General features: G+C 44.2%; 1 protein-coding gene across 1 annotated transcript in view; it reads left to right on the top strand.

Moving 5' to 3' along the window:
* The window catches only part of tenm4 (teneurin transmembrane protein 4), an 851,752-nt gene that overhangs the window by 585,437 nt on the left and 248,339 nt on the right, over window positions 1-17,976 (top strand). Inside the window, 1 exon segment of the mRNA XM_038818655.1 lies at window positions 13,410-13,648. Coding sequence (XP_038674583.1) covers window positions 13,410-13,648 — 239 coding nt within the window.

Raw genomic sequence — 17,976 nt, 5'->3', positions numbered from 1 at the left:
CCATCAGCACAGCAAGATCCACCTCTGGGTTGTTAGGGAGGCAAAGGCTACCACTTCAGCCTCTCTCCCTACCTGCACTCCCGATCCTCCGACACCCCAAATATCGCCACCCACATGCTTGCCGCCATCTCCACTCCCCAAATTTTTGACATTGCATCAGGAAACTTTCCAGAAACCCTTCAAGCTTGGAGATGCCCAAAACATATGGGCATGGTTCGCCAATCCCCCTGCGCACCGCCCACACTTATCTTCCACCCCTGGAAAAACAGCTCATCCTACACCCTGTCATATGAGCCTGATCCACCACTTTAAACTGTATGAGACTCAGTCTTGCACACGACAGGGATGAGTTTATCCTCCGCATAGCCTCACTCCCCACTCCAGTTTGCATTGCTCCTCTCAAATCCTCCTCCCACTTGCACTGGACCACCTCCACCAGGACGCCCTACCTCTTCTTCAACCCCATATATATCTGACACCCTGTCCTCGCCCTTCTCATCCTCAGAAAGCAGCTTGTCCTGTACTGCAGGAGATGGCAGCTGCAGAAACAAACCCACCTCTTTCCTCAAGAAATCCCTCACAAGCGAGTACCTGAACCCATTCCCCATCGGCAGTGAGTACACCTCCTCAAGCTCCTCCAATTCCCAGGAGTTACCTCCCCTCCCCACAAACAGGACCCGAAAGTACTCTATCCCCAATCACCCCCACCCACAAAACCCTGCATCGAGTCCCGTTGGAACAAACCTGTGGATGCCACAAATCAGCACCCACAGCCTTCCATCCTACCATGCTGCCGACATCGATGCCACACCCTCAATGCTGATACCACCACCGGGCTCGTGGAGTACCTGGCTTGCGGGAACAGGAAGAGGCACCAGCAATTGCGTCCTCAGGCTTGTCCCTTTACAGGAAGCGTCCTCCATCCGTCCCCACACCAACCTCTCCTCCACCGCCTAATTCTGAACCATAGCTATGTTCGAGGCCAAATAATAATTCTGCAAATTCAGCAGCTCCCAGCCACACACCACCCATCACCCCTCCCCCCACCTATCCGGTCAGCCATATTCCCACTTTAACTAGCTCCCCCAGGTCCACTCCCTGAACCCCCCCCGAGGGCCTCCCGCGCCCCCCTAGGACCTCCCCAAGATGTCCGCCACCATCACCCCTTAAGCAACCGTAGCCACACCGATTCCGCCCAAGTCAGCAATCTACCCCTCCACCCCACCACCATCCCTAACACAGAAAAAGAGAAAGAAAACCACTCCTCCCCAAAAAAGATCTGTCCCCCACTTCACTCCTGTTAACTAACATATCCGCTTGCATGGTGGCCCCCACTCAAGGCAACGGCCTTCCCCTAATCCCATGTACTTGCTCCTCCTCATACCCACAACCCCAATAACCCACATAATACAAAACGCAACATAACATTCAACCTGGACGAAAAGCACTAACTCTTCCCCCCCCCCCCCCAATTGGGATCCCCATTGTCCAAAGTTCTTACAAGTCCCAAGTCTTGCAAAAACCACCTCGTCTCGTCCGACATGTTGATGGAGAACCCCTGGCTATGGTATGTGACCCACAATCCGTCTGGGTACAGCACCCAAAACGTCACTCCTTCTTTGAACAGGACCACTTTGACCCTGTTGAACCCAGCCAGACACTTAGCCAGCTCCGCACCCAGATCCTGATAGACCCAAATCACATTTCCTTCCCAGGTGCACTTCTACATCTCCTTGGCCCATCGCAGAATCTTCTCCTTGTCCAGATATCTGCAATTGTACCATCATCGCTCTCAGCTGCTCCTCCGCCTTCGGCCTTCTCCTCTGTGACCTATGGACTCAGTCCACCTCAGGGTGGGGGATTGGTCAAAGTATCATTCCCCCACCAGCTTCCCTAGCATGTTTGCTACATACTTCGTGGCCTGCGTTCCCTCAATGCCTTCGGGCAACCTCACAATCCAGTCTGAGTGTTGCACCATTACCATTAAACTCCTTGGAGCAGTTTTTTGTGCTTTCAGCTAAAGATTGGTGTCTTGACAGGACAGCTAAAAAACTTAAACACTTCAGTGCGGCTGTAACCCCAAGAAAGTTTAAAGTTGTCGGTCATCAGAGGCAAATTCCTATTTCTACACTATTTGAGTACTCTTCTACCTGAATTCCAAAAAATTATTTTTTATATGACGGATTACTTGTACTAAGTATGATTTTCCTTGTTCTCTGAACACAGCACAATGCTCCAATTGGACCTTTCCTTCCTTCTAATGCGGCGCCACAAAAGCTATTTCCATGTGCTTGCTGGGTTTCAGTATTGTTTCATTCCTGCAAAATCATGGGGGCTATTGGTCGAAATCAGATGAACAGCAGGGGTTTGTCACCTGATAACTGTGCAGTGAAATTTACATTTGGGGCATGCCTAAAGAAGGTGTGGGCACGATCAGATGTGAGACCCGCTTCCGTCCGAGATCATGTTGTTGATCTGGTATTACGCTGGCTGGCAAATTAATGGCCATCCAATGTGGAATGCACTCTGTGGAAGGCTCAGCACTGTTAGAGAGGGTGGAAGGAGTGTGGAGGCTGGTGCTTCCAGTGTGCTGCCTCAGATGGACAGCTACTGCAGAGCTGTCTGAGGGAGCTGATGAACAGGACAACTGTGCAACGAGTATCTGGACAGTACAGTCATACGTTTGTTAATTTATTTGAGCCCTGACCTTTCATCTTGCCCTAAATGTAAAGGCCGCCTTGTCAATCAGCCAATCAACTTAAAACCCAGTCAATTGCTGGGTAATTAATTTAAATTGACTTTTTGATTGCCAGCAGGCGCATTTGTAGCTCCCGCACGTGCTGACCGAAATATTACACAAGGGCAGGATGACGTCAGGAAGCAATCAGAGCAGGCAAAGGTTTGTCGATGAGGAAACGATGGTCAAAATGATTGAAGGTGAGGCTGACCTTGACACCCCTGGTATGACTCTGATATCTGGGAGAGTTGTCACAAGATTTCTGTCTGCCATCACATATTCCTCTTCTTCATTGAGGAGTTTAGCAGCTCCTCCAAGTCCTCGATTGCAATTTTTCTCCGATTTGCTATACTACACTGCAGATGACGATTATCCGGGGCACTTTCTGTAGTGAGTACAGTAAACTCCACCAAACTGGTCAAGGCATCAGGAGCACATCCTATGAACTGCTCCAGGATTGTCCTTGTTTGAGCAGTGTGGTATTCTGATACATTCCAGTAAAGTAAGGGTCAATAAAATGTACACAGATAGCCACTAGAGGGAGCTAGTCTCAGAGGCATATAAGAAGGGATGCAAAGCCTTGTGGGACAGACGGTTGGAGTAGGTGGAAGGAGCAGGAGCTGAGCTAGGAGTACTAAAGGTAGTGAGAGAGCATGAGAGTAGTTAATAAGTTAGATGTTAGATGAGCATAGTTTGTGTGTTTAATCAACTGTTAGTTCTTAGGGATAAGTGTTGAATCCAATTGTAGTGTTCCATAAATAGTTCTGTTAGTTTGCAAGACTCGTTGTTCTCTGATCAACACTACACATCAAAGCCATCTGGTTAGAGAAAGGCAGAGAACAACATGCGCTCCTCCACAGCGCTGTGGAAATGACACACTGGTGTCATGAGCCAAGTTCTGAAAGCCCTCGTCACCCAGGATCCAGCCCTGGATTTGGGCAGAGGACTCAAATAACGCTGGCAGCTGCAAGGTCTTGAAGCTGTATACGTCATGAAAGCTCCCTGGGAAATGAGCTCACACCTGAATGTTTATTTTCCAGTGGTCACAGGCAACTTGAACATTAAGGGAGAGAAACTCTTTCTGATTTACAAATGCAGCTGGCTGTTCCCATGGAGTCCTGATAGCCATTCTACTGATGCACTTTCACAGGCTTCATTTGTGAATACAAAAATGATTTATTAATAACAACACAACAGCCTCATGGCTTCATCTAGCACCCAACATGTCTCCTACCAAAGTGGGGATTCCACCCCCAGGGTGAGTACCCATTCTGAGTACCAACAGGTCCCCCAAACCAGGTCACCCTTTTCTGCTGTGTTGCCCTTAAAGGGACAATCATCACATCCCTCCTCCTTTACCTCCTTTATACCACCTTCAATAACTAACTTACTCAATCTTAAATTCTAACGAAACATTTTATACGTGAGTTGGACAATATTAAATCGAGACTTTGAGGGGGTTTTCTACTTCTTGTCGAGCGGCATAATTCTGTAGCCAGGGATGCTTTCACAGGATCAATACTGACAGGATCTGCAATAATGGATACCACTTCTAGCACAGGTAGTTTATTACTCTTTTCTTCCACAAAGTCATCACTTAAGTCTATAGCAGGTTGATCAGGTACTTTGGTGATTACAAATTGGAAAACATTTGTTGATGGCACCACTGACTGAGGGAGCATCTCTCTACTCCTTAAATGATCCACATGTTTACAAATGATATGTCCCTCCACATTGGATTTGATTTATTGTCATGTGTACAGAGGGACGGTGAAAAGTATTGTTTTGCATACAGTCCAGACAGATCGTTCCATACATGAAAAAACATAAGACGTGCATAAATACACAATCTAAATACATAGACACAGACATCAGTGGGGGGTCGGAGAATCGGCCGGGACGGGCAAAAATCCCGCCCCCGCCGTGGCCGGAATTCTCCGCCACCCGGGAATTGGTGGGGGCGGGAATCACGGCCCGCCAATCAGCGTGCCCTCCGCGCCAATCGGCGAGCCCCCTGCGGCGATTCTCCGGCCCACGATGGGCCGAAGTCCCGCCGCTGAGAGGCCTCTCCCGCTGCCGTGGTTTCAACCACCTCTGGTGGCGGCGGGATCGGCGTCGCGAGCAGGCCCCCGGGGTCCTGGGGGGGCGTTTGGCGATCGGACCCCGGGGGGTGCCCCCAAGGTGGCCTGGCCCGCGATCGGGGCCCACCAATCGGCGGGCGGGCCTGTGCCGTGTGGCCACTCTTTTTCTTCTGCCGCCGCCACGGCCTCCACCATGGCGGAGGCGGAAGAGAACCCCCCTACCGCGCATGCGCCAGTGGTGACGTCAGCAGCAGCTGATGAAACGTCGCATGCGCGAACCGGCGAAGGAACTTCGGCCAGTCCCGACGCCGGGGGGCGGGCGTCAAAGGCCATTGGCGCGGTTATGATGCCAGTCGGCGTGGCGCCAACCACTCCGGTGCGGGCCTAGCCCCCAAAGGTGCGGAGAATTCCGCACCTTTGGGGAGGCCCGACGCCGGAGTGGTTGGCGCCACTCCGTTACCCCGGGAACCCCGGCCCACCGGGTAGGGGAGAATCCCGGCCCAGGTGAGCATATGGAGTGTAGTACTACTCAGTGGAGAAGATGTGTGGAGAGATCAGTTCAGCCCATAAGAGGGTCATTCAGGAGTCTGGTAGCAGCAGGGAAGAAGTTGTTTTTGAACCTGCTATACGTGTTCCCAGACTTTTGTATCTCCTGCCCGATGGAATTGGTTGACAGGGGTTCAGTCTGAAAGACAATAATTCACTGTAGCTCACTTGGGGTATTTTGTTTTAACTTAAACCACTGCTTTCTGTGTTCTTCCTTGGTTCTACCGTGGTGGGATTTGAACCCAGGGCCGTGGATCTTTCCCTGGGTTTCTGGATTACTATAACAACTGGGCCACTGCCTCCCCAGCTAAAGCCTTCGCTACTGCAATATCTCTCCAGCCACCCATTCATCTGATCCCGAATCCTATTTCTTACCTCAAGAATGGGTGACATCTGGAGTAATACAGTGATGATTATTTTAAGATCCTGCTTGCCAGACAACTTTCTCCCCCATGAAAATCTGCCTGAACACCCTCATCCCTCTTTTGACCTATGTCACTGGTATGGATATGGACTATGACCTCCGGCTGTTCACCCTCCCTGTTCCAAGTGCTCAGTGTGATAGAGGACGCTTCTTCCACTGACACATCGGTGCAGTCATAGAAGAGGATCATCGACCTGAAGTGCTTTCTCTCAGCAGATGCTGCCACAACTGCTAAGTATTTCCAACATTTCTGTCTATATTTCAGACTTCCAGCATCCCCGATATTTTGCTTTTGCACCAGCATCAGAAATGCCAGCTTTGTAATTGGCCTGAAAGAGGAAATTTCTCCCTCATTCCATTTTTTCTAATATGTAATCTTGCAGATGAACCATCATGACTGTCAGTGCAATTTTCTGTGATTTGCAAATTTGTTTGCTCTTGTTAGTATGCCTGTATTAAGTGGCCACAGCATAAATTATAGAGCATTTGTTAACACGATTGTGGACTAATTACCTAATTACGTATTGTTTGGGCTATGTTTTTTATATTTTTAGATGTATAGTTTTTATTTTTGTAACAATTGTGTAAAATTTGGGATAAACCTTCCACAGTCAGAAATGAGATGACCCAGATTAAACATAATTGGCAAAGTAATCCAGAGGATGGATGAGAATTTATTTCATGCAGCAGGTTATTCCGATCTGGAATGCCTAAAAGGTTTGCGGAAGTAAAAATAATAATAACTTGCAAAAGAGAATTAGATATCTAATGAAAATGAGAAATATGCAGAACAATAAGGAAAAAGCACTGAAGTGGAACAAATTGAATAGCTCTTTCAAAAAGCTTGCACAGATAAAATGGACCTTGTGGGTTCCGTGTTATTTTTCTATTCCACATTTTCATTTCACTGCGTGCACTTCATGCACTGCAGTTTTGGGAGAGCAAGTTCATTGTACTGCTCTTTCACCCTTTCCTTTCCAATTTATCACTGGTCTTCCTGCAAAACAGCAGCATCATTTGGACTCACTGCTCTGTGGATGCGTATATTAATCCATTGCGTAATATCATCTCACACGATTGGGATACATGATTGTCACCAGACATCGAAAGTGCTGGCAATGAAACAGTGTGTTTACTTGTCCCAGGATAGTAGGCAGCAACCAAGAAGCCCCAGTATAAAACAGAGCTTTCTTGGTGATGGCCTAAAAGATAAAGCTGGGTTGTTTATGCCACGGGTTGTGAGGTATTCAATCAAAGTACTTGTAAAACAGGTTTACACTGGCATACAAATACCAGAAAATATGCTGCCAATCTAAGCAAATATTATCAGTCCAGTGGCCAACACTAAAAGTGAATAAATTCATGATCTCACAGTTTTATTAAATAAATCACTGCAGTATAGGCGTGGTTTAACTTATTTTAGACTGTGAACTGTGTCTACATCTTGATGTGTTGAAGCATTGTTTTTATCAGAAGCATAAAGCTCTATTTTATATTACTTCATACATACTATTGGATGGTTTGTGGCTTTGCTAACAGGGAATGCAAAAAATGTGATTCCCTCAACAGTGGACTTACAGCTTGCGGCTATATTCAGACACATGAAGCTGTTATTGAATATCAGAACAGGCCATTCAGTCCTGTGAGCTGTTCCATCATTTAACTAAATCATGGCTGATCCACATCTCAAATCCATTTATCTGCCTTTGATCCACATCCCTTGACACCCTTAACTAATAAAAAAATCAATTGATCTCAGTTTTGAAAATTTTTATTGACCCAGAATTCAGTCTTTAGTGAAGAGGTTGCATGTATACATACAGTTGGTGTGTTGGAAATTAATCAAAAATGAAGTAATCATATTTTCTATCGAGGTTCATGCAGGAAGCTGATGGTAATGGCGCCGTTAGCAGAGTGGTCAAAGGTCGAATGGAGACCTGAAAAGTAGGAAGAGAAAAATACTTGAAGGTCAGAGGAGCAACAATGAAAGGCACACTGCTAGTGCAATAATGATAGAGAAAAAGAAGAATATAAGCTTGGGAAAAACTGAGGATGTCAGGAAGGGAATTATTTTGTTAATAAAATACATTTTTAAAAAAAACAAAGGTTATTGATGTTAAGGGAAATGTAATAGAGGGCTGCATTTTATTTTTATACTTGTGATTTCTGCAGGTTTGGTGATATTTTTGTACGTTTGTTATCTTTGTGGGAATGCAAAAGAACATAGATTGATTATTGCTGAAAAGAGAGACATATTGCAAAAACTTTACATCCTGCACTCATCAGGAAGAATGCCAAATTTCAAACAACACAACAATTTATACTGCTGGAGATAAAGGTGCTGATTGGGTGGCAAGTCGACTTTGATTGGCCAAGGTATTGCTATGCCTTTTCAGAAGTGGCATATATCCATACAAGAAACCCTTTTCTGCAAACAAGAAGAATATATTCAAGCCTTGTGCCTTTAATTCCCCATTGCTTTCTCCATGGCATTGCCTTGGCCAATGAGAGTCGACATGTCAATCAGCAGCCTTTCTCCTGTAGTATAAATTGTTGTGTTATGGACACATGTTCTCCCCGTGTCGACATGGGTTTCCTCCGAGTACTCTTCTTTCCTCCCACGAGTCCCGAAAGATGTGCTTGTGAGGTGAATTGGACATTCTGAATTCTCCCTCTGTGTAACCGAACAGACACCGGAATGTGGCAACTAGGGGCTTTTCACAGTAACTTCATTCCAGTGTTAATGTAAGCCTACTTCTGACAATAATAAAGACTATTGTTATTATTTGGAGAAAGAGAAAGACTGAAACCATCCATTTCCTTTTCCTTCTGTCGATAATCACTTTAATTTTGAAAAGGCTGGCATGTGTTCCAAACACCCTTTAGCATGCAGTTCATTTAAAATCTGCTATCAGCAGACTTTCATGGATTTAACCAAGGAGTATTTATTCATGCACTCATCCCAGAAAGTCTGTTATATCAATCACATGACAAACACCCAAGTAAGATACATGGTGTTGAAGATCTGGGTTCGATCCTGGCCTCGGGTCACTGTCTGTGTGCAGTTTGCACATTCTCCCCATTTCTGCATGTGTCTTATCCCCACAACACAAAAAGATGTGCAGGGTAGGTGAATTAGCCATGCTAAATTGTCCCAGAAGTGGGAAAAAAGAACTGGGTACTCTAAATTTATTTTTTAAAAAGGATGGCCCAGTCTTTTGTTGCAGCTGTGACATTGTAGTTGGTGTTCTGAGACTGTCTCAGTTTTTAGATAAGCACATTTCAAAATCAGAGGGCATTTTCAATCACATGATCAATTGCCATTCATACATAATAGAAGGAAAATGGTGAAGGAGGAACTTCTGTCACGTGGTCAACAGCTATTTCTGTACAACAAAAGGTAGTGTTACGACCCACCCCAGGTGAGGTTCTACGTAGGAATTGATTCAGGCGAGTCTCCTCAATTTGTCAGTGTCTGGCTGGGATACCCACTTGCCCAAGTTTTTTACAGATCCGGATGAGGAGTAATGAACTGGCTCCCGGTCTTTATTCAACCCCCTTGTTGGTCACAGGGCAGCAAGCTAATACAGTGGTTAGCACAGTTGCTTCACAGCTCCAGGGTCCCAGGTTCGATTCCTGGCTTGGGTCACTGTCTGTGCGGAGTCTGCACTGTCTTCCCGTGTGTGTGTGTGGGTTTCCTCCAGATGCTCCGGTTTCCTTTCCCAGTCCAAAGATGTGTGGGTTAGGTGGATTGGTCTTGCTAAATTGCCCTTAGTGTCCAAAAAAGGTTCAATGGGGTTACTGGGTTACAGGGAGGTGTGGGCTTGGGTAGGGTGCTCTTTCCCAGGGCCAGTGCAGACTTGATGGGCCGAATGGCCTCCTTCAGCACTGCAAATTCTATCATTCTACAGCAGGATTTAAACTAATAAATGTCCCTTTTTAATGGATACCTTATTCCCAGACCCAATTGTTATGTTTTAAAAGGAGCCGGTTTTTAACCAGGAATTCTTGAGTTACAGAGAGAGCGGATTTATGATTTACCAAAGGCAAGAAAATGGAAAAACCACATGCATGTCCATTCATCCAGGTTAGGAGGGAGAATTGAATTCAAAATAAGTATTTATATGAGGCGGGATTCTCCATCAACGGGATCCTCTGCTTCGTCGGCAGCACACACACGCCGGCAGATTTCCCAACAGAGTGGGGGTGGCCACAATGGGAAACCCCATTGGCCGACTGCTGGGACTGAGGATCCTGCTGCCGGACGGGGTGCGCCATGCCAGAAAGTGGGACTGGGGGGATGGAGAATCCCGCCCAAGGTATACAGACCAACCTTTGACTCATGACTACGGGCGCAGGAGATGTTGCACCGAGACCAACACTGCCCAGGTGACGGCCGCAGTGGACGACGTCGGCACCATTAGTGAAGGTATCCAAGGCGTTGCACAGTCAGTGAAGGCCATGGCTGAGGGTCTCGACAGAATGTCTGCCTTACTGGGGTTCTGACCCAGTACCAGGCTGACCTTGGTGAGGTTCTGTGGGACATGTCCCATTCTCAGATGGGAATGGTTGGGGTGTTATGGAGCTTGTCCCAGACGCAGGAGGGCATTTCCATGGCGCTGCAGAGCATTTCCTAGTGACTAAGGAGCATCGCCAAGAGTGTCGACATCAGGGAGCCGCCAAGGCTGGCACAGCTAGATGATACAGGGGCAGCTGGGACTCGAACCAGCTGCTCTTCCATCCCAAGGTAAACCCAAGGGTAGAAGGGGTGCTGAGTGCCACCCGGACCATCTCATGGAGTGCCGATGGTGGCCATCAGCTCCCCCGAGTTCCACCGCTCTGGTGAGGCCATGTGGGGTCAGCACACGGGAGAGGGTGCACGGCTGTGCATGTGCCATCGACAAGTGAGCCGGTGCCCTTTGGCCTGAGAGCCCCTAGAGGGCGTCCACCAGGGGCATCGAAGGCCACGGGACAAGGTCAGCAGCTGGCTGCCTCCGCCTTTGATGTGCATTCTGGGGAGACACCTAGATGTAGTGCTGGAGCTAGGAAGTCCAAGCACATCGAGGATCACTGAGGGCAATGGGGGAGGGGGGAACGGGATGGGGGTAGATAGGGAGTGTTTGGGGGCGGCACAATTGGGGCAATGGGGAAAATGAGTACTGGCGGTCCACCTCAAGAATGGAGTTTACCAGCCTCTGCTGCTCCGCCTTCGCTGTCTTCACCATGTACTTGCTGACTTGACTGACTTCCACAGTCAGAGAGAGCGAGATCAAGTTGGCTATTTGCAGAGGTACTGTGAGTTTGCATGTTGGCTTTTACTTCCATGTCCAACATCCAGCACTTGTTCTCACAGGCAATCTGGGGCAACTTTTCAGCTGGCCTTTAACCCATTCTTTGTATATTCCAAATGAGAAGGCAAACACAGAAAAAAATCCACCTGGGCGTCACACAGGGAATCTCTTGATGAGATGGCCATTATGTCCCATTGTTTCCACCAGAGATGGCAATTCATTTCAGGATGAGTTTTGCAGTACCTTGTCTGATAACAGGGTGAGTTTCCATTTTATCTCCGAGAATCACCATGCAGCAATTCAGACAGTGACTTGCATGCCCATTTAAAAAAAAGCTCAGGTCTTATCTAATATTTCTGGATGTAATTCATTGTTTTTTCCTTCATTATAATGACAGTAGAAAGTAGTCATCAACACTTCAATGTGGATACTAAGCCTCCAAAATCCTCCTTTGCTATATGACAGACCTGGAGTCAAACGATCTGAGATTTTATCTTCTGTGTTATGGAATAAAACTTGACACAGCATATGTAAAATACCCAGTGCTGTTTAGGCATGCCCATTCTAGCGAAGCCCCTGTCCATTATAATCCAATTTGAAGCCTTCCAGAAAACCTGCTGGGCTGTTGAAGTGCAAAAGTTAGATGACCCCGTGGCAGCCAACTTAGTTCATCAGAGTCCAATTTCTTTTAACTGTAATATCTTAATGCCTCCACTGCTCTGACACTTGTGTTTGTTTGAAGTTTAGCATTTTTCTTTTTGTCCTGATGAGGAAAAGATGAAAAGCTTGGGCAATATGTTTCTCCTTTCAGCCATATATCAGATTGAATGAGGAAACAACACGGTAGCCAGTAGCTTTTGTCACCTGTGATTTAAACAAATTACGTGATTATTTGAGCCAGTCAGAACGTGACCTTTTTGTTTTGTTGGCATATTTATAGCGTGATGCTCAGTATCTAAAATCTCACTTGTCTCTTAGTAAATTATTAGGATGATGATCATGCTTTCCACAGTAATTTTGTGTCTTGTCACCATGATTTTGCAGGCCAGACACTTCCTCGATCAGAATGTCCTTGGCTGCTGATTCTGACCAATGGTGTCAGAGCCCTTGGACTAGCTGAAGAGAAAAACAAGGGTGAAAGATCTTTCTTAAAGAAAGATAAAAAGGACAATCTACAGTTAGCCATTCACTATCCTTTCTTTATGCAATTAATGTATTTGAAGTGATTTTTAAAGTGACTGGGACGATTAAAAAAAACTGAAGACTTAATATTTTGCAGATTAATGCGAGACTGGTTGCAGCACTCTTACAGCAAACGTTCATGTGACAGCTTTGACAGTGAGCGACTTCAAATATTAGTTTAGGCAGAAAATCTCTCCCGGAGAACTTTACGGAAATTAATACACAATGTACTAAATGTGTTTCTGAAAGTACTGCATTTGAGTAGCTTCAGAGAGGAGTTATTCTTCCTAATTGTTTTGTGGAAATCAGCATCTGGACCACTAAAGATGCCAACACTGACTCACTATGAGGGAGACTGCAAAATATATCCACTTAAAAAGTTTTTCCGGACAGTAGTCAACAGTTGATCCTTGGAAGGTTCCACATGGGCACAAATAGAATTATTTTCTCTGATAGAAGAGGTGTTGCAATCTTGTTTTAACACCTGGGTACCCACCTCTTCCAGGAGTCATATTCCTCCCTTATAGTTGGTTCATCCATATCTTTTCATTCGTAACATGCACCATCTTCCAAGAAAAATAGGCTTACAACCTAGGTGCTTGCTATACATTTCATACATTACAACAATGACTAGATGTTAAAACACTTAATTTGCTTTAAAGCACTTGGAACATCCCGAGGTCATGAAAACATTATATAATGGCAAGTTTCCTTTCACATGAAGATTTGAGTGCAGGTGGATTTGAGGTGATTTGTATGTAGCGCGGTATATTGTATTCAAAATAAAGATAAAGCTATTGTGCACAAAAAATTTACAAGAAGTAAAAATGACAAAATTATGCAGTAAATGTTCGCAAAGTTGGGTTTATCCAGGTCCAAGTAGCAGTTTACTGATACTTTCAAGTTCAATTATATTTGAGAAAATGTAACAGAATAAAATTCAGAGAAACATATTCATATTGTTGATTTTAATTATTGCCTGTTGTAATCCAAACCTATTTGTTGCAGTTCATGTAGACTATTGTAAACATTATCAAGGCAAGTGAAAGTTAGTGTAATAAAGTTTGGCAGCAGAAAAATCAATGAATGGTCATGTCCAAAGCCTCTGTAATCAGAACTCTGATAAGTAATCTGTCTTAATTCAACAGGCATTTCTTATTTAAACCTGGATCTGGATCTTCTCCACTTTTTTGTACAACTGGCCCCGGTTACCCCCTCACTTCAAGCACTGTGTACTCTCCGCCTCCTCGACCTTTGCCTCGCAGCACTTTCTCAAGGTCTGCATTCAATCTGAAAAAGCCACACAAGTACTGCAACTGGAAGTGCACTGCCTTGAGTGCCATCATCATTTCTGTAACACTGGTGATTCTACTTGCCTACTTCATTGGTAAGTTGCTCAGCACACTTAGTCTTCCTCACCTTGTTTTTTTAAAGCATGATTTCTCAGAATTAAACCATTCCCATTTTGTTTTGCTTTGCTGTGGCCTAAGTTTCTGTCTTTTGTTGAGCACTCCTGGAGTTTGGACCCAAGGTCAATTTTCTGCAAGGAACACTGAAAACACTGTGTGTTGACTCAGATGTGTGCGGCTGTCATCAGAGTAGAACTTGATAAACTCTCTTTTTGAGTTTGAACCTTCTTTGCTGTTCGGCCGCCTCAAACATTATTGCGTTTTGCTCTGAAGTAAACCTGCAGTTGTCATGGATATGAATCTTAAATGTTAAAACAATACTCTTATCCCATCACATTCTGAAGGGAAATATAGAAAGGAAAATGTTACCTTGCTTTAATGCTTTGTATGTTATTTTAAAGATTGGAAACAGGTTTGTATCTCTCTAGTGGCTTAGTGAGTGAATGCAGTGTGATTATCCAATGTACAGAAACCATGGCCATGGTCCCTCGTCTGCGTTGAGTTAGGAGCTCTCAGCCAAGTTGATATGCGGCAATTGGTCTTAGCAGCTTCCCTCCCAGATTAACAAAAGGAAAAGTAACCAAAGTGACCTCTCCTGATGGCTAGCCAGTCTTCCCTACTGGGGAATGTAAGCACCCATCAGGTGCAAACTGAATTAAGATCTGTGGTGTTGTTAGCCATGATTGAACAGCCTGTTTAAACTCATCTTGGAGTCACTGAACCATAGAATTTTACAGTGCAGAAGGAGGCCCATTGAATCTGCACTGGTCCTTGGAAAGAGCACCCTACCTAAGCCCATGCCTCCGTCCTATCCCAGTAACCCCACCTAACATTTATCCGAAGGGGCAATTTACTGGAAACCCACACAGTCTCGGGGAGAAAGTGCAAACTCCACTAAGACAGAGGCTGGAGTTGAACCTGGGATCCTGGAGCTGTGAGGCAGCAGTGCTAACCACTGTGCCGCCGTGCCGCCCTTATGAAGAAAGATCACTGAATTAGGTACCAGAGGGCTTGTGATATTCATGGAAACAGCACTTTTTTCAGAAGAGGGGAGGCGTAGACCAAAGATATTTATTTAGGAAGATAGGAAGTCATTTGATTCATCAAGCCAGTTCTGTCATTCAATGAGGTTAGGGCTGATCTGTGACCTAACTCCATATACCCATCTTTACCATATGCTTTTGGTGAGCAAATATATCCTTAACGCCTTTGGTTAATAAATAGTTATCAATTTTAGTTTTAAAATTAATAACTAATCTACCATAATTGCCATTTTAAGAAGAGAGTTGTATGTCTATCTCCCATTGTTCTTAGAAGCATTTCTTGGTTTCATGCCTGAAGGGTCTGACTGTTATTTTTAGACTATTCCCTCTAAGTCCTATCTGTTCACCTGAATATCATGAAAACTTTGATTAAATCACTCCTTAACCTTCAGAATTCAGAGAATACGATCCATGTTTGTGTAATCTGTCATCGTAATATAATTCTTGGAGTCCAAGTATCATTTTGATAAATCCAGGCTGCACTCCCACCAAAATCACTCAACCCTTCCCGAACTCTGATATCTGAATTGCTTCAGCTCTCCAGGTGTGGTCTAATTAGGGCTTTGTATAGTCAAAACATGCCTCCTGCCCACTTGTAATCTAGTTCTGTAGACATAAAGTCCAGCATATTACTAGCCTTGTTTATTATTTTCTGTACCTGATCATGACAGTTTTGTGATCTATGTACCAGGACCCAAAATCCCTTTGGCTCTTCACTATTTCCAGCTTCTCACCATTTAGGAACTACTTTAAAGATTGGAAACAGGTTTGTATCTCTCTAGTGGTTTAGTGAGTGAATGCAGTGTGATTATCCAATGTACTTTCTTTGTGAGGCACGGTGACACAGTGGTTAGCACTGCTGCCTCACAGCACAAGGGATACGGGTTCAATTGCGGCCTTGAGTGACCGTCTGTGTGATGTTTGCACTTTCTCCCCATGTCTGCATGGGTTTCTTCCGGGTGCTCCGGTTTGCTTCCACAGCCCAGAGATGTGCAAGTTAAGTGGATTGGCCATTCTAAATTGCCCCTTAGTATCCAAAGATGTGCAGGTTAGGTGGGGTTGCAGGGATAGGGTGGGGGAGTGGGTCTTGGTTGTGTGCTCTTTCAGAGGGTCAGTGCAGGCTCAATGGCTGAATGACCTCCTTCTGCACTGTACAGATTCAATGATTATGTGTCCAAAGTGAAAGATCTGACACTTGCCCACATTGAAATTCATTTGCCACAGTTTTGCCAACTCACTTTATTAATGTTTTTGTAATGTTTTGTCCACCTATACTGCCTGCAATACTGCCTATCTTTGTGTCATTGGCAAATTTAGATATGTGGCTTTCTAACCCATGATTTAAATCACTAATAGATGCAGTGAATAGTTGATATTCCAATTCCGATCCTATCAGGTCACCAGTAGTCACCACTGGCAATTATAGTAACTGTCCATTGTTCTAGAAAAAGGTCATTAACACTCGTCTGTTTTTTTTGATACCTCAGTAATAATTATCATCAGTAATATGATGCGAGATAAGATATTGTACTGACACCTATATTTTCTTTAGCATTGATTTCTCATTTTTAACAAAACAGAAAAATTTAATTCAAGGTTCAAAAAAATAATAGTGATCCTTTCAATTCCAATGGATTCTGAAAATAGAAGCACAAATTCTCACTTCTGAGTCAGAAAAAGAACGCACAATGGACTGATAGCATCCAGAATTGAAGCATTACTTTATAAGGATGCCTAAATTTGAAGCTAGCCAAGAAATTGGCTGCAAACTCCTTTCATTGATCTCAGTTAAAGTTTACAATTGCATTGAGCTGTTCCAATCTTACGGAGTGTTTCACTAAACAGGAGTAAATCCCAAATCTGACTCTCATTTAGAAGTCCCGGCACTCAAAAGGTCTGGCTTGAAAGCATAGAGGGAAGTTTCAATCCTCGGTCTGAGCGTCAAGTTACACAGTGTGGGAAATGAGATAAAAGTGCCGCTGTCCTGTGCAAATTGGAGTTTTGCCCAGCCGCTTCATCAAAGCTCTAATACAAAAGAAATTACTTTTCTGTAGCAGTCAATCCTTCCTGAGGTTTTTACCGACATCTATATTGAAGCAAACATGCAGAAATCCTAATGTGGGTGAATATCTTTGCTATATCAGCAGATAGAGCAATTTTCATGCAATTGCATTGAATGTTCATTACAGATATCATGTAGCATAATTTCAACCCCTAAAGATTTTTGGCAGCAACATAAACCTTGAAAAATGGTACATGTCTGACCAAAGAATAAATAATTTCTAGATTTGTTAAATATTGAACGCAAAGGCACAGCTTTATGTGTTCACATCAAACTGGCTCTGAACAACGTTGTGTCCTTTTTCTCCTTTTGGAGCGAAATGATTAGTGAGGTGCCTTCACACTGGGGTCTGCACAAGATCACCACTGGAAAGCTGCCAGAAATGTTCACAAGATTAAATCGCTGTAATTACTCGATGTAATTACTGGAACATTGAAACTATTAAATTATTAAACTAAAATTAATCAGCCTATTCCACTGCAAACATATTTAAAATGAATTTTCAATACCCGGACAAATGACGTGATATAATAATTAATTACCAAGTCTTGAAAGAAAAAAGGCCATGAAGTGCAGTCCTGCTCTTTTTTTATGTAAAGTGGGTGGGGTAAGGCTTTAATCAAATTGATATTCTCTACCCACTGCTCTGATTCAGTGTCATGAACAAATTTAAGTGCAAAATTCATTAGTACTTTCAGCTAAAACATTGGGTGTTAATACAAAATAGGAAGTTCTGTTATGTGCTCAAATTGATGGCTTTAGCTACGTTTATTTCCAGGAAAAATGTCATCTCTCATGATTCATTATCCCACATCCTACGTAAATCAACTGTATCTGCTTCCTGCTGAATACCAGAGGCAGAACAACACCATTGTGGGGCAGTCTGCATCTTCCCACAAAATTATAATTAACAGTTGAGCCCAATACAAAATATCATTGTGAGTTCTTGAGATAATAATGAAATAATGCCACCTGGACAACAGAGTAAACATTCTCAGATTATATGTCTTCTCACAACACAACTGATTCATTTTTTTATGGGGCTCGGTGGTGCTATCATTATTGCTATCGGGAGTATCCTAAAGTTTGCACATGCAAAATCTATTTAAGGGGAAATGGAAGAATTCACACAGCTTGAATCTTCTACATAAGTTAGGAATTTAGCATGCATCAGTTCAGTGATTTTTCTGAGAAGCTTGCA

Source organism: Scyliorhinus canicula, chromosome 14 (assembly GCF_902713615.1).
Source record: "Scyliorhinus canicula chromosome 14, sScyCan1.1, whole genome shotgun sequence".
NCBI lineage: Eukaryota > Metazoa > Chordata > Chondrichthyes > Carcharhiniformes > Scyliorhinidae > Scyliorhinus > Scyliorhinus canicula.
The sequence above is the reverse complement of the archived record's forward strand: the minus strand, read 5'-3'. Positions and strand labels throughout refer to the sequence as shown.